Source organism: Phragmites australis, chromosome 15 (genome assembly GCF_958298935.1).
Source record: "Phragmites australis chromosome 15, lpPhrAust1.1, whole genome shotgun sequence".
NCBI lineage: Eukaryota > Viridiplantae > Streptophyta > Magnoliopsida > Poales > Poaceae > Phragmites > Phragmites australis.
In genome coordinates, this window is record NC_084935.1 from 16214377 (window position 1) to 16239381 (window position 25005).

Here is a 25005-nt window from a genome sequence, read left to right on the forward strand (position 1 = left end):
TGGTGTGGGTGAAGGAGTGAGTGAGAGTGTGTGAGAAAGTGAGTGTGAGAGAGTTGACTGATTTTCTTAAGTGAAGCCTCTGCGCTATGACAGTCAGATCGCGGGAAGCCTACATAGCTGCTCTCTAGCGATCAGATCACGGAGAATCCTGATCAGATCGCGACAATGATATGTACTAAAAACTTAATTCTATTATGCTTTTTTATTCTTCTTGTACCATTATGATGATCGAGGTAGAGCTATCCTTGTGTATGGTCACTCCCTCCGCATGCAGGCGCGACTTAGAGCACCAACCTACCACGCCGTAACGACGTCCAGTTGTTTCCCTTTGAATCTTGCCCATTTTTTTCTTTTTCGGAGCAAAACAAAAAGCAAGATCCAACTCACGTGGACCTACGGTTATCCGCAGACACGCGGTACCCGTGCCCCTCGCTCGCGGCTGCCGGCTGCCGACGGGGGCCGTTTCTTGTGTCCTAATCGACTCGTTTTCCTCCGCAGATCTCAAGTTGACTCCCCCTGCATTTCAGTTCCGCTGTTCCTGCCCCGCTCCAGCAAACAAACAGCTACTCATTCCTCTCCCTCCCTGCTCATTAATCACCCCACTAACCACGCAATTAATCCCCTCCCCTCCCCGCCCCCCCCCCCCCCAAACACCCATTCCCGATTCCTCCTAATTCCCATCCACAAACCGAGCGCGAGCGCGAGCGCAAACGCACGCGACAGACCGCTTTTTCCAGATCTCGAGTTGCTTTTCACCCCATGAGGTAGGGATCCGAGGTGAGCTAGGCGACACGAAGTTGGCCGGAGGCGGCGGCGGGGTCCGGCCGAGGCTGCTACCGGCGGGCGCCAGCAGGATGGGGCTGATCTCCGGGATGGTGATGGGGGTGGTGGTCGGCGTCGCGATCATGGCCGGCTGGAGCAGCGCCATGCGGCGCCGCAGCATGAAGCGCATCGCCAAGGTTAGGAAAATAGGGTCATGCGATGATGAGATGGGAATGCCCCGTCTCGTATTGGTTGCTACTGCTGCAGTTGGATTGATCAGGGGTAACTGTGAACCGTAGTGTGAAGCTTGCTTCCTGGGTTTTGAGCTTTAGTTATCATCTATCTTCCTTGTTGCAGGCTGCGGATATCAAGGTCCTTGGGTCTCTCAGCAGGGACGACCTCAAGAAGCTGTGCGGCGATAATTTCCCTGAGTGGATATCCTTCCCGCAGTTTGAGCAGGTTAGCTGTACTTTCACCAAAATGTCCTTAACCCTTGGCATCTCTGATACTGAATGCATCGATAAGCACCGATGAGAGGATAGCCGGGCGGTGTCGGTTGCCATGTGAGGGATGCTACGGGAGGATTAGACTATAGATTGAAGAGACTTAAAATATTAGAAGAGAATTAGATTAATTTTTCTCTTGCTTGATTACAATGGATGTTGTGCCCTCCTTTATATAGTAGCCGGCCCTAACAGTCTAAACTTACAAATCTTATCTCTAAGACTAAACTAATAAATTTTATCTCTAACTAATCTAATATGATCACTAACAACCAATCTAACTAATTTTATCTCTAAACAATCTGATCGCGTGCTACAGTAACGAGAATATTGTTTGTCCACATAAACAGTACGTGGGAACAGTAATTCCTGCACATAACATGTGCTACATCTGCTATGAACTTTACTTAGATGAAAGAAAATCCACAGTTAATATCTCCCTAAAACATTCGCTCTGAATATTATAGCACACCTGAAACAAGCTCTTTCCATATGTGTACCTGGCTGATAAAAGCTCTTTCCGTATATGTACTTGGCTTGCCCTGTTTCTACTTGACCATGGAACTTCTTTAAACCATAAATTTTTACTGATACTGTAAGCACTGAATTACGAGTATGAAACTAAATACATTAGGAGGCATGCATTGACAAGAAGTGGCATGTGATTTGGACCGCAATGGCCACCTGGTTGGCATGATTAAGAGCACCAAAGGGTTGGAGTGACAAGAGGAGTTGAGAAAGAGTCCATATGCGTCGAAATGTCCACTGCTTGAGATTAGGGATGTGGGCTGCTCAGCTGCTGGACGTGGGTTGTCAATGGTCCGGATGGAGTAGTGGCCAAGGAGAAGAATGCTCGTCCTGGCTCTGGGCTTAGCCCTAGGCTGGGCTATATACCTCAGTTTTTTGTGTGGCAGATATACAGGGTATACTGAACTGGATTTCCCCACCCTGGGCTGGATCCCTGGCTGCTTGGCCCCTGGTTCCACTGCTTAGTGTATCCATGATGTTACATGATCGATAAAAAATCTTTGGTCCTGACCATTCAGCGAACATGTCTGGTTGATGTTTTCCTTCGTAAAGTGAGTGGTTAATTCATAAAATGTGAACTTGTTGGTAATTCCCTGTCTTCATAGGGCCAAAAGTTCTTATCGAAAGCTTGTCTGAGAGTAACCATGGAAGAGTGATACAAGCTCATTAGTTTATTTTCTCATACTGTTAATAAGTATTATGATTGGTTTGAGTTTATCTGAGATTAGGATATTTTGGTGGTGCAGAGAGTTTCTATTGATTCTTTTCCTTTTCTACAAAATATTCTGTACATACAATGGATTCAAATGATCCTGACTTTGGAACATTATCTTGCTAGTTCATTTTTCGTGAAAGATGCTCATGCTTAATTGTACTCTCATCTGATCTCCAGAATTAATATGTAATTGTTTGCTGCAGGTGAAATGGCTAAACAAATATCTCAGCAAACTTTGGCCTTTTGTTGCACAGGTAAGTTATCTAAGTTATAGTTCTGTGAAGTACTTTGCCTATTGTAGTGATTTTCATTGTAGTGATTTTCTTGTAGTGATTTTCATTCCTTGTTGAATGATGTTTCTTTCATCTTGTTGATTTGCTAATTGGTGTATTTCATGATATATTCCTTATTATTTTGGATTTTGATGATTACGTTGTTGTGCTACCTTCCTGACCTCTTAAATCAGTTTTGTCACTGTGTTGAGATAATTTTTTTGTGCATGACAAAATAATTTAGGTTTTTGGCATTTGGAGTCTCCATTTTATTTTGTTATCGAATGTCCACATCTTAGACTAATATAACCCTTAAACTGGATTTGAGTATAGGCATCAGGACGATTTGTATACTATTGACATAACCCTTTTAGGCCATAAGGGTGATTGGGTTAGGATTTGATGCAAACTATACCCCATCCCGATTGCTAGTTTTCTAGATTCACTGTAAAATGAGCCTTTTTTAGAGTTACAACATGACTTACTTACCTTTTCTAGACATGTTAAGCTGTCCTGCATTACTAAAACATTGAAATCAGGGATGGATAGTTTCGTAAACCATTTGCATATCCATCTTTGTTAGTTAAGACATGCCTATTTTCTGTTTTGCTGCAATCTCGTGCCCTAAGACTTGCTGTCTACCAATACTAATGTTCATAAGCCCTATGTGCTGAACTTAATTTTCATTTGGTTTTAGGCTGCAACAGCAGTGATTAAGGAATCCGTTGAACCACTGCTAGATGATTATAGGCCTCCAGGAATAAAATCTCTGAAGTTCAGCAAATTTTCTCTTGGAAATGTGTCACCAAAGATAGAAGGTCTTCCCTTTATACTTTTCATTTTCTATTGCATTGATCTCTTTCTTCTTTGGTGCATACTATTTCTTACAATTGAAGATTTCCTACAATATTTCATCTAACACGCATAAGGAAAAAACTAGTTTATTTTAGTCCTACTGTGGAGACAACTCTCATATTTAATAGAAGATACATATACTTAACTAACTTGGTAGTTAGTATGTCTCAGTTAAAATGAGGACTCAATGGTGACTGCTGAATATTATACACAATTGTGCCTGTGAATATTGGAAACCTCTGTATCAAAGCATGATTTTTTATGATAACTGACACTACTTCCTGTGGACGGTTGATTGGCTGAAACTGCTCAAGTTAAAAAAAAAATCATTTCCTAGAGAGTATCAGTGACAAATACACACCAACTAGCCGGGTTTCCAGCATTTATACTTGGTGTAGTCCTCATTCTCAAGTCTACTGTGTGGATAGTATAGAACTTCCATGTAAAAGTTCTAGATTTGCATATTAATAATGCAGATAGTATAGAACTTCCATGTAGAAGTTCTAGATTTGCATATTAGTAATGCCAAACTAACCTACATTTGTGTTTAGCAATTTAATAATATTGAATCTTGATGCGGGACTACATAAGGATTGTTACAAATAGCAACTTGTATTCCCTGGAGGCCCTAAGCCAGTATATATACACATGTACAGGTGACAATATGCAAGAAACCTCTTATAGACTGGGGATATTATACGGAGCTATATATATATATACTGTATGTACATTCTGCAGGTATGCTCACTGTAGTTCATGTCTGCGCACACCCCACAAGTTGTAACTCACAGTGTTTCGGGTTGTAACTGGGGGATGTGCGCAGTGCGAATAACAAGTTGTAACTCACAGTGTTAGCTTCTCATGTTGCAATTATGCATTTATGGATGTGAAGTTGTAACTGGTCTACCTAACAAATTGTAACTCACAGTGTTTCGAGTTGTAACTGGGGGATGTGCGCAGTGTGAATAACAAGTTGTAACTCACAGTGTTAGCTTCTCGTGTTGCAATTATGCACTTCTGGACGTGAAGTTGTAACTAGTCTACCAAAATCTTCAAGTAACCACTGTAGCCGAGCTCCACTGTCAACAGTGCCATGGCCCGTAACTCAACCTTTGCACTAGAACGAGAAACTGCGGTCTTCTTTTTAGTCTTCCATGCAATAAGAGAATCACCAAGGAAAACATAGTAGGCAAAAATAGACCGACGGTCAGAAGGATCGCTAGTCCAAGTAGCATCAGAATAAGCACGAAGCTGTAAAAAGCTGGAGCATGGAAAGAAGAGAAAACAAGAGATATCCCATGAAGATAGTGCAAAACACGCAGGAGATGGCTATATTGGAGTTGAGTAGAAGCAGAAACAAATTGACTGAGGATGTGCACTGCATGAGAAATGTTAAGACGGGTGACACCAAGGTAAACAAGACTCCCAACTAGATGACGATAGCGAGTGAGGTCCGCAAGAGGCTCACCATTAGTGGACTGAAGCTTAAGATTAAGCTCTATAGGAGTCTCAATAGTGCGCTCATCAGTGAGAGAAGCATGATGAAGAAGATCCTGAATATACTTCTCTTGGGATAGAAAGAAACCCTCAGAGGTAGAAGAAATCTCAATCCCAAGAAAGTAGCGAAGAGGACCAATCGGACATAAGAAATTGATCATTGAGACGAGCCTTCACAAAGGCAATATTTTCAGAATCATCTCCTGTAATTATCATCATCAACATATAATAGAAGAAGAGTCCGACCACGAGAGGAAGTGTGAACAAAAAGCGCAGGATCATGAGCATTAGTAGAAAAACCAGCGGCAATAATCACAGAAGAAAAGCGCGCAAACCAAGCATGAGAGGCTTGCTGAAGGTTGTAGAGAGAGTGGCGGAGACGACAAACCATGCCCCCAGGAACAGAATACCCTGGCAGTGGGTGTATGTAGACCTCCTCACACAACTCACCATTAAGAAAGGCATTATTGATATCAAGCTGGGAGATAGACTACTGACGCACAGAAGCAACAAGACGAGTGTGCACTGTAGTCATGTAGGCTACCAGGGCAAAAGTCTCATTATAGTCGTGACCATTCTCCTGCTGGAAACCATGGGCAACAAGATGAGCCTTATAACGCTCAAGAGAACCATCAGAGCGGATCTTAACTTTATAGACTCACTTGCACGTGATAGGACGAACATATGAGAGAAGAGGAACAAGATCCCACGTGCCGGTCTACTTAAGAGTAGCAAACTCCTCAGCCATCGCATGCTGCCATTCTTGATGAATAACAGCCTCACGGTAAGAAGACGGCTCAGCAGGAACGACATTCTAGCAAAACGATCAGGAGGTCGAATCAAATGACGACCACGAAGAGAATAGCAAGGAGAGAAAGGAATTGAATCACCAGAAGGAGGTGGCTCATCAGAAAGCGGCTCAGTAGGATGTGAGACAGCACGGGAACGACGAGTGTAGTGGAAAGGAAAAGGCTCAACCAGACTAGAAGTAGGAGCATGAGACGAGGAGGTCAAAGGCGTGGAAGGCATCGAAGCAGGCACAACAGGAGAGGACGCCAACGGTGCCCGGGGAAGAGAAGAAGAAATATGTGTGATAGGAAAAGTGAGAAAGGATAGAGGCTTGACCAAGGATGCTGAAGAAGTGGAATGTGTGATACGAGGATAGAAGGGACGAGACTCATCAAAAGTAACATCCCGAGAAATACGCATCCTGTGAGCAACAAGGTCTCAACACCTATAACCCTTATGCTTAGCATTGTAGCCAAGAAGACACTAAACAGATTGAGCAGTCAGTTTGGTACGTTTACAAGGGGCGAAGAATGTAACAAACACAGCCAAAAGACGAAGAGAGTAGTCAGGAAATGTCCATATAGACGCTCAAAAGAAATCCCACCCTTGAGAGTAAAGGAGGGTTGGATATTGACCAAGTATGTGTCAGTGGAGACAGACTCAACTAAAAATAAGGTGGAACAGAAGAGGTAAGCATAAGCGTACGAGCAGTTTCAAGGAGATGACGATGCTTACGCTCAACAACACCATTCTGAGCATGAGCTCTACGGCAAGAGAACTGAGACAACGTACCTTTTTCAGTAAGAAAGGAACGAAGATGATCAGAAAGAAATTCACCAGCAGAGTCAACACGAAAATCACGAATATGAGTGTCAAACTAAGTGCGAGTCATAGTCGCAAAACGCTTATATATAGATGACATCTCACTACAAGAAGACATGAAATAAATCCAAGTGTGGCGAGAGAAATCATCTGTAAAGATAATATAGTAGCTATGACCTCTTTTGAAACGAAGGGAGCTGGAATCCATACATCTAAATAAACAATATCAAAAGGACGTTGAGATACTCACTATGAGGATAAGGAAGCTAAATTTATTTACCAAAGCTTACAACCCTCCCAATCTAAGGACGCATCTCCTGAGATAGATCCTAACAGACCATGACGAACTAATGAAGACAGACATGATCCACAAATCTAACCAAGATGATGTTGCCATTGTTAGAAGGAGCCAGTAGTCGAGGAAGCAGAGAGACCGGCGGTGGCAGCGGAAGGAGGACGAAGCCAGTCAAGCTCTCATAGACGCTGAGAATCATGGTGTCGGGGGCTAGTACCAACCAGAGCACCTGTGTAACAATCCTTAACATAGCAAGAGTTAGAATCTAGAATAATACGACAACCATGGTTAGTGAGTTGACCAGCTGATATAAGTTGCATGGTGAGTTAGGGAACATGAGCAACAGAAGGTCTAAAAGAAGAAGTGCTAAGGGTACCCCAATTAGCAACGGAAAGAGAAGTATCATCAACGGTAAAAGTATGAATAGGAGAAACAAGAGGATAATGCGAAGACAGACTGGAAGAATCAGAAGTCATATGGAAAGATGCTCCAGAGTCAAGAATCCAAGGAGAAGTACGTGATTGCGTAGAAGGTGGTCTCTTAGTGACAGAAGAGTAATAGAACCAGCAGGACCTGTCGGTGTAGAGCCAGAGGTGGCAACCAGATGATGAAGCTCACAATCTCCTGTTGAGTGTCGGTTGAAGAGGTAATCGAGGAGATAGTCGAGGTAGAAGCACTAGAGGAACGTCGAAGATGCTTCTTCCGGTAGCAGTTAGCCTCAACATGGCTCTCCTTGCTGTAGTAGGTGCAGCGAGGGTGACCACCACCACCTAAAGAAGGCGCAGGTGGCGAAGGAGTCACACGAGGAGCAGACGACGGTGTAGTCAAGGACGTAGGCGCAAGAGGTGGACGAGCAGCTAGTACTGAAGGTAGTGGCAGTGGTCCAGAACCACGCAGACTAGTGTCCTCTGAGCGTAGCTCCGTAAGAGCCTCCATAAGGGTGACACGAGGATGTCAAGCAAGCAGCTAAGCTCGACGCTACTCAAACTCCGGACGAAGACGAGTAAAAAACTTGTAGACGTCAAAAACTCACACTCAGCACGTAGATCCAAGCAGCGTTGACAAGAGTGACAATCAGCAACAAAAAGAGAGTCCAAATGACGCCACACATCCGACATCTGAGCATAGAAAACATCAACTGTGGTGTCACCTTACTAAAGAGACTACTCTTGGCGAACAACAGACAGATAGAGAGCATTCCCAGATGGCTCAGGTCGGATGAAGACGATTCAACATCTGAAAGGTAGTAGTAGAGAACCAAACAATCTCAGAAGAAAACCTGTGCTCCACACTAGCAATTAGAATAGACACCGCACTGACATCATCATCCATAAACTAAGCACAGTCAAACAACCGATCACGGTATAGCTCCAAAGCTTCCTGATAGATGGAGATGGCTTCTCATAAGCAGCTGTAGCGATGTCAATAGCTGTCCTTGTCTTCTTTGTCAACAGTCGGCTGCACGGGTTCCGTCAGGAGCTCCAGGGAAGGCGGACAAGGAATATCACCACATAGAACACCCTAAAGACGATGGCCGCGCATGTGAATGCGCATATGCTGCGTGAAGTCCTGGTAGTTGCTCCATCAAAGATCACTGAGCACTAAGAAACTAAAACAATGCTCGATGACATCCTGAAGAGGTGACGAACGATGGCGAGAGCACAAGGGAGAGCGGTGGTCGACAGCAAGAGCGCAAAGGTAGCGGCGAGCATCAGTGAGAGCACGACAAGCGACGGCGAGAGCGCAAAGGGGAGCGACGGTCGACGGTAAGAGCACAAAGATAGCGACGAGCTGCTGCAACCTTTTTTTATTATTTTTTTTGCTTTTGAACGAGTCAAAATCGAGTCTAGACTCAGCCTGAGTAGGACTCGATCCAACCGAGAGGGGTGGACGTCAAAGAGGGGGGCCGGCGAGCGGAGATCCGACGGAGGGGCGGCTGAGCCTACCGGCAGTCGAAATCGGGGATCGGGGAGGAGGCTGTGGTTGATAAAAGGCATGACAAATCCGGCTTGGGGAGGCGTGCCATGGGGCTTGACAGATCAGGACGGTTGGGCGATGCTGAATCGAAGGTCGTCGGCCAACCTGAGACCGAATTCGAGCGGCTGGCGAGCAGATCAACGGTGGCGGCGTCAGATCGATGGCCTGGGAAGCAAAGCGGCCAAGAACGGGAAAACGACCCTTGAGAGCGGCCGACAATGAAGATCAGGCGTGGCGAATCCGAGCAGATCTAAACTACACCAATAGGAGAGGAAGCCTGATGCGGAAGCAGACGAGGTAGAGGAGCCGGCGAGTAGACAAACACCGACGGGAAGAAAAAGATGAGTTGCGTGTCCCAGTAAAGAAAACCTAAACCTAGTTGTGATAGCATGTTAAGAATAGCAACTTGTATTCTCTGAAGGTCCTGGGCCAGCATATATACACATGTACAGGTGACAATATGTAAGAAACCCCTTATATACTGGGGATATTACACAGAATAATATATATATCTAACAAGGATGACTTAAAAGTACAATGGGTTTTGTTTGATTGTTGTGAAGGTATTCGCATTCAAAATCTTGAGCCAGGCCAAATCATAATGGATATAGATTTCCGTTGGGGTGGTGATCCAAGTATAATCCTAGCTGTTGATGCTGTAGTTGCATCACTGCCTATCCAGGTTATATTTTTTTATCTTCACACAATAATTTCTTGGAGGCACCTTTTCTTGATTAGAAGTCTTGATATATTTTACCCAACCAATATGCAGCTGAAGGATCTCCAGGTCTATACTGTCATACGTGTTGTATTTCAACTCTCAGAAGAGATTCCTTGCATTTCTGCTGTTGTTGTGGCTCTCCTTGCCGAGGCACGTATCTATTAAACAATATTGGTTACTACAGCCTTTCGTTTTTTGCTTGACATTTTAGATTTGAGTACACTTGTCACATTTCCTTATTAAATTTGTCTCTTGCAACCTGTCGAACTATATTGCCCACCTTTCCTCAACAGTTATGCTTTTGAGTGGACTGGTTGGTGCATGAAACAGCCAAATGTCCTGATTTTTAGGCTTGGCAGACAAATTTTTAAGGAAAAATGTTGGTTCACTTTGAATCCATGTTTGTGTTGAAGTATATTGTCTTACCTTTCCTGAATAGCTTAAGCTATTGCATGAACTGGTTGCATGAAACTCAATATTACATTACTAAATTTATTTTTTGCCTAAACTACCCATATTTAATCCGAGTGACCAATGAACAACAATACTAGTCTTGCAAAATGTAGCATACATTAAATTAAGTAGGGTTACTTTAGGAAAATGTAGCGATGTCTGTCTCAGAATTCATATAAATAAGATAAAAAGAGTACTTTCACGCTCCTGAATTTTCAATGAGAAAAGAGAATGAAGGAACTATTATTTATTTGATGAAGAATGATGAATATGGGTCACTTTAATAATGACGATAACATGAATACTCCTTTGAGAACTTATTTATTCACGACACCTTACATCTTGTTCATTTCATTTGTTTTTACGTTTCTTTTTGGCACATCTTATGTCCAAAACAAATATGTGAATACACACATAATGGGATAAGAATTGCCACCTAGGGATGTCTCAATATTGAACCAGAAATCATAACTGATTCTTGCTTCAAAATTGAGGGTGGTTGCATTAGTTGTATTTATCTATGGCATTAGTTCTGATGTGCCTGTCATGTATTAATACTATACAGATCTTTCTGTCAAACTGCTAATGTCAGCATGTGGAGGTACAATCTGTGCAATGCCACCTCAAATTGCTGTCATCATTTAGAACTTTTGGAAATTAACACAGTTTTCATACTGCAACCTCTTACATCATTTAGTCATTTCTTTGAAACATTTTGAGATTTAGTATGTCTGATGACGATGTTTGATACTAAGAATTTTCAGAAAATATTCTATAAATTACATTTCTGAGGTCTCAAACCATTTCTATTATCAAGATAGCATTTCCCATGTGTTTCTTTTAATTGGGTTCTTTGTGCTTCAGCCAGAGCCAAAAATTCAGTACACCCTGAAGGCCATTGGAGGAAGCCTAACTGCAGTTCCTGGACTTTCTGACATGATTGATGTATGATGACTGGATAATATTTTGAGCACTGTATTACTACCAACAAACTATATAGAAATTTAACCATGATTCTTCTGCCTTCGATTAGGATACTGTCAATTCAATTGTTTCTGATATGCTTCAGTGGCCACACAGGCTAGTTGTTCCAATTGGTGTCAATGTTGATACAAGGTGAGTTTCCTCAACGTTTTTTTTTCACTTACTTTAAATAGCTTTGTCTACCTTTTTTAACCATGTTAGAACTTGCACTGCAGCTGTTAAGCAAAGATGAACTCAACAAAGATTCAGCCCAGCTTTGCTGATTACTGTTTTTTAACATACTCTCTTGATGTTGGATATTTTATTTCTACTGGAAAATAGGAGTTAAACCATTTTTATTTTGCAAATTATATTATTGACTTCTTAAAGTTTGCAAGATGTGACTTTAACCCATACTTTTGTATCTTATGAAGCAGTACAGATTCAGAAAATTATAATATTATGGAAACATTACAAGATTTTTAATTAACTGTGATCAAGTCAAAACTTAAAAAAAAAAAGAAACAGAGAATCCTAGATATTTGCAAGGGTAACCAATTGCTTATCTGTCTCACTGTCTGCTTGCAAGCAAATCAGTTCTTGGTGGGTTGTCCTAACTGATAGGTTTGTAAAAAGGAGCATATGGTGTTAATGGACAGTGTTGCAGCGACTGGCCAAGGGGCCATGTAGTGGAGGAACTGAGGAAGAAGGAAAATTAAAACTATCCAAATTATAAAGATGTAGGATTATTTTAAGAACCAATTTAGTGATACAGTTTATATGATAATTTAGGTAGTTTAAAATTTAGTGATCCCAAATTTTATCTAGTTTGACTGCACAATTCAAATGTCAGATCCCCTTCGGCATTGACTGACTTATATTGTTTTTTCTTTCTCCACAGTGACCTGGAGCTTAAACCTCAGGGAAGACTTTTTGTTACAGTGGTAAAAGCAACTTCTTTGAAAAACAAGGAGTTGATTGGTAAATCAGATCCTTATGTGGTTCTGTACGTGCGACCGATGTTTAAGGTCAAAACAAAAGTCATAGATGACAACCTGAATCCTGAATGGAATGAAACATTTGAGCTGATTGTCGAAGACAAAGAAACCCAATCTGTCATTTTTGAGGTAATTCTATATTTCATTTTGTCCTGCTCCTCTTTTGAAAACGTCCCTTGTATCAAGGGAAAATGACATCTTACTCGTCAAAAAGGAAAAATTATCATTAAACTGAAAATAATGTGCAAGAATAAGATCAATAAATTTAAGATTGAAATGGATTTTTTTCAAACCATTAGACTCACTAAGGCCCCTGAGATTAGATTAGACAAAGGAAAAGCTTCTGTAATCACTAAAGATAAACCTGCTGTAGATTGTTAAGAAACCCAATGAATGCGAACATTTATCTCAGGCTATTCTACCAAATATTCGAATGAGTCAGGTTGATTGGGCCATGATTGGGCTTCAGGCTAACTGGGACAAAAAAGTGTATGCTGGGCTCAAGCTGAGCTATGTGCGATCCAGTTTCTGATGGACCTAAAACTGTGGCCCATCCCTGCTGGGCCTTAGAGAAAAAAAAACCTTGGCCCCACAAATGAAAGTTGAGGGAAGAATCAGTTTTAACCATTGTTAACCATTGAAGTATAAGGGTCTGTTTAGATTGCAACTATATTTGCCACGCCTAAGGTTAATTAAGTATGGCTAACAAATTTTTAGTCACAAGTGTGACAAAGTTAGTCAAAAAACTGAGTGTATAGCTTGCCACAATTGTGACAGTCAACCAAACAATTATCTAAAAATCTATGGGTGACTAAGCTTAGGCGTGGCAATGTTAGGTTCAAACCAAACATGCCCTAAATAGGCTTTTCACGTTTCGTCCAGTGGCTTAAGCTTTTGTGTTAGTCTATTGATGTATAAAAATTAACATGGCAAGCATAGTTCTTCAACGCCTTAGTCCTTTTGAGGTGTTAGAAAATACTCTTTTGGTTTGGCTCAATCCCCTTCGTTATGGAACAGTGGTGTGGAACATTATGTCTAGGATGCCTGTCTGGCTTATTCAGCTTCTCGATGTTATTAAGTACTACTACAAGGATTGCCTCAAACTTTGGCTGAATGCTAATGTTTCTCCCCTCTTTTATCCTCCTTTTGCTTATGATTTTGAGACCCTCCACCCCTAACATCCTAGCTTTAGCTGCTCCTTTGGCCCGGTTACGCAATTTTGGCCTACTCGGTGTTGCTTGAGTTATTTGGCCTGTGGCGAAATATAGAATGATCTGCTCCACCTCCCCTACAATGAATAGTCAAAATAGAAACTGGAACATTCTGAATTGGAACATTAGGGGTCTGAACGCTGAAAGTAAATGGCTGGTGGTGCGAGATAAAATTGAAGAGAGTTCTTGCTTTATCTTATGCATTCAAGAAACTAAAATGGAATCCATCGATGCTCACTTCCTCAAGAAAATTGCTCCTAAAGGTTCAACAAATTTGCTTATATCCCCTCTAGGCGTGCCTCTGGGGTATTCTCATCTCCTGGATTGGGTCCCTCTTCACTGGAAATGTCACCTTCTCGGCCTCTTACGCTTTGATTGTTGCCTTCACATCCAATATAAACTTAGAGCAGTGGTATCTCATGTCAGTTTATGGACCGCGTCAAGGCCCAGAGGCAAGCTTCCATTAACTGCCTAAATGATCTCCAAAATGATGATGAGGAAAATTGGTTAATTGTTGGGGACCTTAACTTCTACAGGTCTCTTGAGGACAGAAATAAACCGGGGGGCAATTTAAATGATATTAACCTCTTTAATGAGGTTATCAGCAACCTGAGATTGATTGAGATCCCCTTGAAAGGTAGAAAATATACTTACAGCAATATGCAGGTAGACCCCTTGTACAGCACGATTGGTGCTTCACATCTGTCAATTGGACTATAGACTATCCTAGTACCCTACTACTCCCTCTAGGATAACCCATCCCTGATCACTCTCCATGTTTGTCCAAATTGGCACTAGGATCCCCAAAGCTCAGGTTTTCAAATTTGAAAACTTTTGGACTGACCAGCCTGGCTTCATGGAGCTTGTCCAAGCTACTTGGAATTCTCACTAGGGAGCCATCTAGTCCTAAAATCATTTCCTCCAAAATGAAGTTTCTTAGAAGGGTCTTAAGAAGATGGAGCAGAGATCTTTCTCACTTAAGCAAAATCTAATTAGAGATTGCAACAGTGTGTTACAAGTTCTAGAAAAAAATTGAAGAATGGAGAAACCTCTTCACTCAGGAAAGAAACTTCAGAAGAATCCTTTAAAAGCATATCCTCAAGCTACTCCACTATAAAAAATGAATATTAAATGAAAAGCTGTACAGTAAGGTGGGTAACCTTCCATGCAGCATGGTGCTTGCCTCCAACACTGGCGCCTATGGCTTCTGTGACCAGCATGAGCTCGCCAACTCGTTCAATACCAAGACCATCACCCCACCTCCGAGCGGTGCATGGTACATGGATTCGGGAGCATCCACGCACATATCTTCCACCAACGGTAATCTTCAAGTTTCCTCACTATCCACCCCCTCTACTCCAACCAACATCATCATTGGCAACGGGTCTCTCCTTACCGTCACGTCTGTTGGTTCTACTTCTTTTTCTACCTCAACGTCCTCTTCATTTACGACACGTTCTTGTCTCCGCATATTATTAAAAATCTCGTTTATGTCCGTCAATTCACTACTGACAACAATTGTTCTGTTGAATTTGACCCCTATGGCCTCTTTGTGAAGGATCTACAAACCAAGAACGTGATCATCAGGTGCAATAGCTCGGGTCAGCTCTACCCCCTGTTTGCATCATCGCCTCCTTCACACGAACTCATCGCCAACACTCCCTCCTCTACTGTCTGGCATCGGTGTTTGGGTCATCTTGGTCATAAGGCCCTCTCTAAGCTCACCTCTGTTGCAGGCATGTCATGTACTAAATCAGAATCCCTTTGTCATGCATGTCAACTTGGTCGCCATGTGCGTCTTCCGTTTCCTAGCTCCAATTCTAAAGCCGTCCGGAATTTTGATTTAATACATTGTGATCTTTGAACTTCTCCTGTTGCCAGTATCTCCAGTTATAAGTATTACTTAGTCATTCTTGACGATTGCTCTTTTTTTTTTGGACGTTTCCTTTGCAACTAAAATCTGACACTTTCTCTACTTTCTCGCATTTTTTCTCCTATGTCTCTACTCAATTTGGCTGCACCATTAAGAGTGTCTAATGTGACAACGGCCGGGAATTCGATAACTCCTCCCCTTGTTCCTTCTTCCTCACTACTGGTGTCTAACTGTGTCTCTCATGCCCCTACACCTCCCCACAAAATGGTAAGGCTGAGCGCATCATTCGTTCTATCATGCCTCTCTCCTATTGGGTAGAAGCATTAAACACCGCCACCTATCTCATCAATCGCCACGCCACAAAGACACTCTATTTTTCTATACCTATTTCTTTTTACATGGTGTCCAGCCCACATACTCTCATTTACGTGTCTTTGGGTGCAAGTCTTACCCTAACGTCTCCGCCACTTCTCCCCATAAACTGTCACCTCGGTCCACCCTCTGCGTTTTTCTTGGCTATCCCTCGGATCACAAAGGATATAGATGTCTCGACCTTTCTTCCAATCGCATCATCATCTCACGTCACGTCGTGTTTGATGAGTCCTCTTTTCCCTTCTCCATGGTGTCTTCCCCACCTTTATCCGATTTTGATTTCTTGACCGAGCTCAACACTATTTTGCCTCCCTTCTATACTAACCGTGCATGTACACTTTGAGGTCCCTCCCATGGTGTTGCTGCCCCTGCTGGTTTCCCATCACAGGCTGTTACACCAGGAGGCGCCTCTACTACTGTATCAGGCGAGACGAGCCTTTCTCATGCTGCCCCGGCCGGCCTCTGGCTGTAGGTTGTTGTCAGCAGGTCACGACCTGGCCCCCCACCCGGTTTTCCCCCTTGGTTGGCCAAACTCACATTCCTTTAGCCTATCCAGTGGACGCTTGCACCAGCCCAACTCGGGTTGGGCCGATCGCTACCACACCCCAGGATGTCAGCCCAGCTGGTGGCGCGGATCCACCCCTGGCACCTGTGTCGAACGAGCTACAGGTGCTCGCGACTGCTCAGGCGGTCGTGCCTGTTTCCCATCAGGCGCCAGGTCGCGCGGCCTCTCTTTCTGGTTCGGCTGCCCCCGTGACTTGGGTTGATGCCAGTCGAACCGGCAGGGAAGTTGCTATCTCCATTCCACCGGTGACCAACCAGCATCAGATGGTCACTCGCGGCAAGACCGGGTTTCGTTTCCCGGTTAATCGCATGAACCTTCATGCCTCCACCCTCTCACCGATTCCTAAGACGCACCGTGGTGCTCTGTCGGATCCTAATTGGCGCGCTGCTATGACTGAAGAATTTGAGGCTCTCCAGGCAAACCACACTTGGGATCTCATTCCTCGACCTCCAGGCGCAAATATTGTCACCGGCAAATGGGTCCTTTGTCACAAGTTTCGGCCGGATGGTTCTCTTGATCGCTACAAGGCTCGTTGGGTTCTTCGTGGCTTCATCTAACGTTCCGGCATTGACTTTGATGAAACTTTCAAGCCCGCTACTGTCCGCTCAGTTCTCACATTGGCTCTCTCCCGTGCCTTGCCAATTTATCAGCTTGATGAAGAATGCCTTCCTACATGGAACGCTTTCTGAGACAGTCTACTGTGCATAGCCCTCTGGTTTTGTTGACCCTGCTCGGCCTGATGATGTCTGTCGATTGAACAAGTCACTCTACGGACTCAAGCAGGCACCTCGAGCATGGTATAGTCGATTTGCCTCCCACACCCTGTCTCTTGGTTTTGTGGAGGCCAAGTCCGACACAACCTTATTCATTTTTCGGCTCGAATACTATCTACCTGCTACTATATGTCAACGATATTGTCTTGACAACTTCATCTCGGAGTCTTCTTCGTCACACTATTGAGGCTCTTCCGCACGAATTTGCGATGAAGGACCTCGGACCTCTTCATCATTTTTTGGGGATTACGGTTAATCATTGTGATGGTGCTCTTTTTCTCTCACAGCGACAATATATCCTGGATATCTTGGAGCGGACAGGGATGTTAGCATGTAAGCCCTGCAACACCCCAGTCGACACACATGCCAAGATCTCCGGTGATGGTGCTCCTATGGATGACCCGACTCACTACCGCAATCTGGTCGGTGCTCTGCAATATTCGACCTTTACTCGTCTGAATATCGCTTATGCAGTACAGCAGGTCTGCTTATTCATGCATGACCCTCATAAGCCTCATCTTAATTTGGTAAAACGCATTCTAAGATACCTTCAGGGGACTCTTGATTATGGTCTTGCTCTTCACCGCACCTCCACCACTGTTTTGACTGTCTACACCGATGCTGATTGGGCTGGTTGCCCTGACACTCGGAAGTCCACCTTTGGCTATGCGGTCTTCCTCGGAGACAATCTTATTTCTTGGTCGTCCAAACGGAAGAATACAGTATCCCGGTCTAGCGCTGAGGCTGAGTACCGCGCTGTCACCAATGGTGTTGCGGAGGCTTGTTGGTTGTGCCAGTTGCTCATAGAGCTCCACAGTCCACTTCAGCGTGCCATTGTTGTTTATTGTGACGTCAGTATGGTCTATCTCTCCAGCAACCCGGTCCAGCATCAACGTACCAAGCATGTGGAGATTGACCAGCACTTTGTTCGCGAACGCGTCGGCCTCGGTGACGTCTGTGTTATGCATGTCCCGACGTCCTCTCAGTATGCTGACATCTTCACCAAAGGGCTGCCAACTTCGGTCTTCCAAGAGTTTCGCTCCAGTCTCAACGTTCAGCAAGCTCCCGTCTCAATTGCAGGGGAGTGTTAGACTTTCTACCTGTTCACACGAGTATCTCTTTGACTTCTCTCTTTTACATCTTCCCATGCATGCATGAATACATGCATAGTGTGTCCACACTTTTCATGCCTGTTCACACGAGCATCTTTTTTACTTTCCTCTTTTACATCTTCCTATGCGTGTTCACACTCTTCTTTGGGCTATATATTTGTAAGTTGTAACTCTGAATATTCAATCAACAAAAGATCATATGATTCATTCCACTATCTATCTTCAATCCTGCTCAGTAGCGTTCCTGGAAAATTCTTCAACTGTAGGAGAGGAGTGAAGCAAGGTGACCACCTCTCTCCTCTTCTTTTTGTTTTGGCTGCTGCTTCACTCCAATACATCATCAATGAAGCTCATAGAAGTGGTATTCTGAACAAGCCAATCCCAAGCACTAATGCCCAAGACTTCCCAATTCTTCAATTTGCAGATGACACCTTACTTTTCATTGAGGAATCCCAGCACCAATTTTTCTGTCTAAAAGGAACCATGCATTCTTTCTCAATGTCTACTAGCTTGAAAGTGAACTATAATAAATCTTGCCTTGTTCCTATTAATATGGGGCAAGAAAAGGCCTCTCTCTTGGCAGGGGTCTTTGGATGCGACATGGGCTCTTTTCCTTTCACCTATCTTGGTTTACCTCTGGGCATTACTAGGCCAAAGGTGGAGTACCTTGCTCCTCTGATGAACAAGATTGAAAGAGGCTTTCCGCCATCTCTAACTGCCTCACATTGGCGGGAAGATTAGAAATGGTTAATTCAGTTGTCTCGGCTTTGCCCACTAACACTATATGCACTCTTCGTTTCCCTTCAACAGTGATCCAAACAATAGATAGAGCAAGGAAGGATGATCTTTGGAGAGGTGATGACATTAATTCTCTAAAAAGGCTTTGGTGGCTTGGGATAAAGTCTGTAGGCCTAAAATGAAAGGTGGCTTGGGAGTTATCAATCTCAAAATTCAGAATGAGTCCCTCCTCTAACACTTGCACAAGTTCTACAACAAACATGATCTTCCCTGGGTTGAGTTTATTTGGAATGTTCACTACTCTAATGTACAAGTTCCCCATCTAGACCTTACAAAAGGCTCTTTCTGTTGGAAGGACATTTTAAAATCTGTTGATCACTACAGAGGCATTGCTTGTTTCTTAGTGGGGAATGGTGATTCTATCCTCCTCTGGAATGGCGTCTGGAATAAGTTTATCCTTAGAATCCGCCTCCCAAGGCTATTCTCTTATGCTAAGAATGAAAACATGTCTATAGCAGATTTCAAGCAAGATATGACAGTGCATAGGCATTTCTACACCCCTATCTTAAAGCAAGCTTTCCAGGAATTCATAACTCTTATTTCAATCATGAATTCTATAAAAAGTAACCACAACAATACAGATGTCTGGCACTATATCTGGGGCTCCGGAGATTACATAGCAAATAAGTTCTACAATTTGTTCTTCAAGGGGATTCAACCCCTTGCTCCTATTAGTTGGATCTAGAAATCCAAATGCAGCAGAAAACTGATAGTCTTCACCTGGCTCCTGTTCATGGACAAACTGAATGCTAGAAACCTTTTGAAAAGGAAAAGGCTAAAAATTGAGGGTAATAACTACAATTGTGTGCTCTGCAATGGTAGAGTGGAAGAAACCACCTTCCATCTCTTCTTTGAGTGCCCTTTTGCCTCCAGGTGCTGGATTTATATCAACTTGGCTTGGGACAAACAGCTTCACTTCTTCCATATGTTGCTCAACGCCAAGAGAGACTTCCATTATCTGTTCTTCATGAAGATCTTCATTATCACAGCTTGGACTATATGGAAAGTGAGAAATGATGTCATTTTTAGAAACTCGGTTGTTTCTTTTACTAGCTGGAAAGTGTCCTTTGTAAATGAGGTGTCTGTTCAATCCTTTAGGTTGTCTACGTCCTTGAGATCCCTGGTCTCTTCTTGGCTCTCCTCGCTCCCCTAGCCTCTTCTTTTTCTTCCTCTCCCTTTGTACAGTCCTGCCTCCTTTTGTCTTTCTTTCTTTCTATTTTTTAATATATTATTTACCACAGTAGGGTTTTTCCATACTGTTTTTCCTCAAAACAAATTTATTGGTGCAATATGGTTGTTATGCTTGACTTGGAGAATCTGTAGAGACAAATCAGTCGACTATCCAGAGTTGCATTGCACAACAAATTCATAGAATATATTGTTACATAGAATTCAATACTTTAGTTAATTCGACCAGCTGTCTCAAGATCTATCAAATTAGCTTTGCACTTCTGAATAATGGCTAGTGCTTACTGGGTCGAAAAATGAACTGGGTGTGGTTTAGGTTGGGTTTTGAATCCCCAAACTAGCTAGAAACTGGCCCCAGTTCACGCTTTGTTTCATAAAGGAAATTTGTCAAGCTTTTTATTCCTCTTTCTTCCTATGTGCACTAGACAGATGCACGATCAGAGCTCTCAGCTCTGTTTTGGATTCTGTTGAACTAGACAGTTCCAGGTTCAAATCTAGATACCTCAATGCATACAGATGAGTGAGAATCGGGCTTTCTCTTGAATTTGTGACAACTTCCAGGGCTCAGTTCCATTTTAAGTTCCTAATTTAAGCTTAAGATTGACCTTAATTGCTTCATGACATACTCAGCGGCATTCTGTTAGACTAATGTGTTGTTACTATCATGTCCTAACAGATGACATTTTCTTGTGTCATCTATGTTTTAGATAGACACAAACCACTCAGACATAAGAACTATGAATAAAAAAGGCACTAATGGATACTCCGTGATAACATTAGCTATCTCCTCATCTTCTGTCCAGGTAATGAGCTAACAGTTGCCTTATGGCCTGTAGCATATTGGTCATTTGATGTAGTCTTGTGGATAGTTGAGAAACTTTCCATAGATTGAACAATTATCGTAACTTATCAGAAATATACAGGGAGGCTTTCTCGACATTGCTTAGACCATTGGACAAAAAACTTCCGACATCCTCTTAGAAATGCTTCATGTTTGACACTTCTCCAATATGAGATGCCAATTCAGTGTTAATACTTGTCATTCTATCTTCTGAATTTTGATAATAATGCTTTTCTTATTATTAATACTTGTCATTCTATCTTCTGAATTTTGATCTCAATGATGTTTAAGTGAACATATGTTTGTGGTGGATTTCACAGGTTTACGACGAAGACAATCTTCAGCAAGACAAGAAGCTGGGTGTGGCTAAACTAGCAGTGAACAGTCTTGAACCTGAGACCACCCGTGAAATCACTCTGAAGCTGCTGCATTCAGTAGATCCACTTAAAAATAGGGACAGCAAGGATAGAGGCACACTATATCTTAAGGTTAGTGTGGGTTATATACTTTTTCATATCTTCTACCTCAGTGCAGCCTATTGCCTTAAAGCTAGAGATCCTACAAGAATTGTGAATAAGAAATACATATTTGCTACATAGACATTTCCTTTTTCTTTTACTCCTTAACATTACCTATCCAGCTTGGCATTTCTTAGTCTAGTACCATCTATCAGATACTCGAATATGATTAGGAAAAATCCATCTGTCACATACATGCCTATCAAGCCTCCCAGGGTCATGAGATCACGATCGAACCATCTAGATCTGTGCGGGCAGGGCCCAGGTCTTTTGTGAAACACCTGACCACTGCGTGCCTCCCATCTTCTTGTGCCCCTCTCCTTCTGCATCATTTCCATGCGACGGTTGCTGTGTCGCCCTGAGTACAGGTAGATGGCATGTGCCTCTGTTGCTGCCAAGATGTTTGCTGATATGACTTGAGAAAAGGGGATAAAAAATTATGCTTAGAAGGAAACTTGCCATACTTAAAATGGTACAAAGGTCATCTAGTCACACACTTGTTGGCCATGTTAGAATGGATAACTTCGAAGATTATTTTCAATCAATTAGTCTAGGGCGAAGCTCGCCTATGGTGCTTAGGCGGGGCCAAGGGTCTTAGTTCCCTTTGGTTGGGTTAGGTTAGATCTTCTTACTTCTTGATTAGTGTGAGTGGGGTGTAAGTTACCTCCGTTAGGAGGGTTACTGTAACCGGACAGTTTCTCTTCTCTTTTAATATAGAGATATGCAACTCTCCTACATGTTCGAAAAAAAAAATCATACCAGCTAGCCAATTGCTGTGGCAACCCTAGTACCTTTAACTTGTGGCATAGACTGAAAATCTTTGACTATCTTGTTCTCTGAATTCATTTCTCAAAATTTGGTTCTTCAATCCACTTCTCTTTGTTGCATCACTGCATGTTTGGGGCATAAATAAGCATTATATCGAGTCATGGTTGGATGAACAAAAGGTAATTCCATAGACTGCCAGCATGTAAAAAAAATTAGTATGACCATAAAAAAATTGTAAGAGTAATTTTTGTGATCACTATGATGGCATTAATATATTATTCCAACATTTCAGGTCATGTATCACCCGTTTACAAAGGAAGAACAGCTTGAAGCCTTAGAATTCGAAAAGAAAGAAATAGAGGAGAGGAAGCGGCTGCAGGAGGCTGGGGTAATTGGTAGCACAATGGATGCAATTAGTGGCACTGCATCACTTGTTGGTTCCGGTGTTGGCTTCGTTGGTACAGGAATTGGCGCTGGAGTCGGGCTTGTTGGTTCTGGTATTGGCGCCGTTGGCAGTGGACTTGGTAAAGCTGGGAAGTTCATGGGAAAGACTGTGACAGGGACCTTCAGCATGTCCCGCAAGAACGGCAGCAGCTCAACTGCTCCCCAGTCTGATAAACCTTCAGCATAGCCTGATAAACATTCAACTGCTCAACAAGTACAATGAAACCTTCAGTCTGATAAACCTTCAACTGCTCAACAAGTACAGTGAAAACAAAGTCGTCTTCTTTGTGACAGGGTTAGCGTTCTATTTTCTGTGAACTTGCGATAACTAGGATTATACAGAGTGCTATGTTTGCATTTCTGTGTACTGGCCTCCGCGGTGTCGGTTATATGAACAATCTCTGGATTTCTTTTCTTCGTTGCACTTTTATCTGGAACAGGAAACTTTCATACCAAGAAGGTTACTGTAAATTAAATCAGCTTTCACAGATTTATATAACAATGCAGTGGCATTAAAATTTGTTGCTTTATTGGCGATTTTCTTTACTCTGGTTCTATTCTGAGCAGTGGGAAACTGCTGGGACCACCAACAATCTCTAAGCAACCTGATTTTGGTTTTCCCACCCAGGTATAATGAGCCCTTTCGATCGCAATGTCAGGTGGGATTAGGGATGACAACGGGGCTAATCCCCGCTAGTGAATGTTTCCTCATCCCGTCTCCATTTAGTAATTGGGGGAAGATTTCTCTCATTCTCATCTTCGCGGGCGATTTTGCGGGGATCAGGTTTCTAATAGGATGTAAAATTAAATTATATTTGATTATTTTTGTATATTAACAATGTGTACATAGTGTAAATAAGAAATTTATTGATGTATACGAAGGTAATTTATATAAATTGATTAATTATTGTAGGTTAGATGAAAAAATAAAAGTAATTTATTATTTACTCTACGTAATGTAATATTTGTATATTTATATATTGAGAAAAACGTATATATATATATATGTATATATATGTGTATATATGTATATATGTATATATATGTGTATATATGTATATATGTATATATATATGTATGTGTGTGTTTGTGTGAGATATTAGGATATAGCAGGGAGTAGCGAGCATCTTCTTGTCTTTATACCCATACGAGTTCATAGGAGACGAAATCTTTTTATCTCGGTTCTCTAATAGGAATAATTCCCCGTGAGAAATTGCAGATCGCATCTCATTGACATCCCTGGGTGGGATTCATTTTAGTTTAGTATCTTGTACATATGTTCAATGGCTTGTTTAGAACCAGGACACTTAGACGGTTGCTACTAGGTGAGCAATAGTATAACCGTCTATGTTTTAAGATATTTTAGTAATTGTCATGTTATTAAATTCTTTTACGGGGATTTGACCTTTTATGATAATTTGGTCTTGTCAGCCGCTGACGTCGCTGCCTCCCGAGTCCCTCACCACCATATTGCCTCCCGGCCACAAGACGCCTCCTCGCTAGCACGGCGCGGCGCGGCAGCCAAGCTACCTCCCCGTTCGCGGCTCCGCCCATTTGCTGCGCCTCCTCGCACCAAACGTGCTGCTGCCCACCAAGGCACCAACTGCCTTCCCCAACGATTGTGCCGGTTTGGTGCATGCTTTACGCATAGATCAGAATAAAATTATTCCTTCATCTGAAAAATGATTGTGCCGGTTGCCCATCGTCCTCCCCCACTAGGGGCTCGAGCTAGACATCTTCCTTCTAGACCAGCATCTGGCTGCACGGGGCCTGTTGCTCCGCCCCAGTCTGTGCGTAGGTAGTACGTATTAAATCCGAAAAGCGATGAAACAACATGGTTTTGTGCAATCTGGTTCCTAGCCCAGTTAATTTCCTAACTACTAGTGCCAATTAGTATACTGATTAAATGTGGAGGCCGTTAACTTTTTGGGCCCTGCATTGCACGGCTGCTCATTTTGTTCCTGCCCAGGGACCGGTCTGAGCGGTAGCAACCGGTGCCAGGCATTGATGCGGGCTCCATGGAGCTAGGCGTGGCCGATGAGCATCGGTGACTGCCGGTTCGTCTCCATCCCACCTCAAATCTAGAGCTCGGTCATCCACTGTTTATATGAAAGTTGTGAGTCAATTCTTTTTTTTTTTTAAGAACTCCAGTAAGGAAATGCTCTAGTGAATGGTCATTTAACTCAAAAAAGATACAGCTCAAACTATACAAGGCCTAAGTTGTGAGTTAAATCTTAGTTGATACTCGCCGCCAAATGCATGTGTCCATATCTATTCAAGACATGATCAATATTGCAGGACCTCAGTGTAGACGCAAGAATATATCTTGCACAAATAAGTGCGGCGAGAGTACACTTACAGAAATATGTTCAAACTTGGAGAAGAAGTGGAG

General features: G+C 42.7%; 1 protein-coding gene across 1 annotated transcript; it reads left to right on the top strand.

The window, feature by feature from the left end:
* Positions 1–427: 427 nt before the first annotated feature.
* LOC133893680 (calcium-dependent lipid-binding protein) lies at positions 428–23143 on the top strand. Its single transcript, XM_062334774.1, has 11 exons — positions 428–959; positions 1120–1221; positions 2712–2762; positions 3478–3598; positions 9579–9697; positions 9788–9890; positions 11058–11134; positions 11223–11305; positions 12054–12279; positions 21204–21371; positions 22462–23143. The coding sequence occupies exons 1-11, from the start codon at positions 855–857 to the stop codon at positions 22798–22800; spliced, it is 1494 nt and encodes a 497-aa protein (XP_062190758.1). The 5' UTR covers positions 428–854; the 3' UTR covers positions 22801–23143.
* Positions 23144–25005: the final 1862 nt, after the last annotated feature.

Excerpts from the sequence above, each read along its gene's own strand:
- LOC133893680 (XM_062334774.1), top strand. The coding sequence starts at position 855 with ATGGGGCTGATCTCCGGGATGGTGATGGGGGTGGTGGTCGGCGTCGCG. Across the intron at positions 1,222-2,711 it reads CCTTCCCGCAGTTTGAGCAG|GTGAAATGGCTAAACAAATA; the intron begins GTTAGCTGTACT and ends TGTTTGCTGCAG. Across the intron at positions 3,599-9,578 it reads TGTGTCACCAAAGATAGAAG|GTATTCGCATTCAAAATCTT; the intron begins GTCTTCCCTTTA and ends ATTGTTGTGAAG.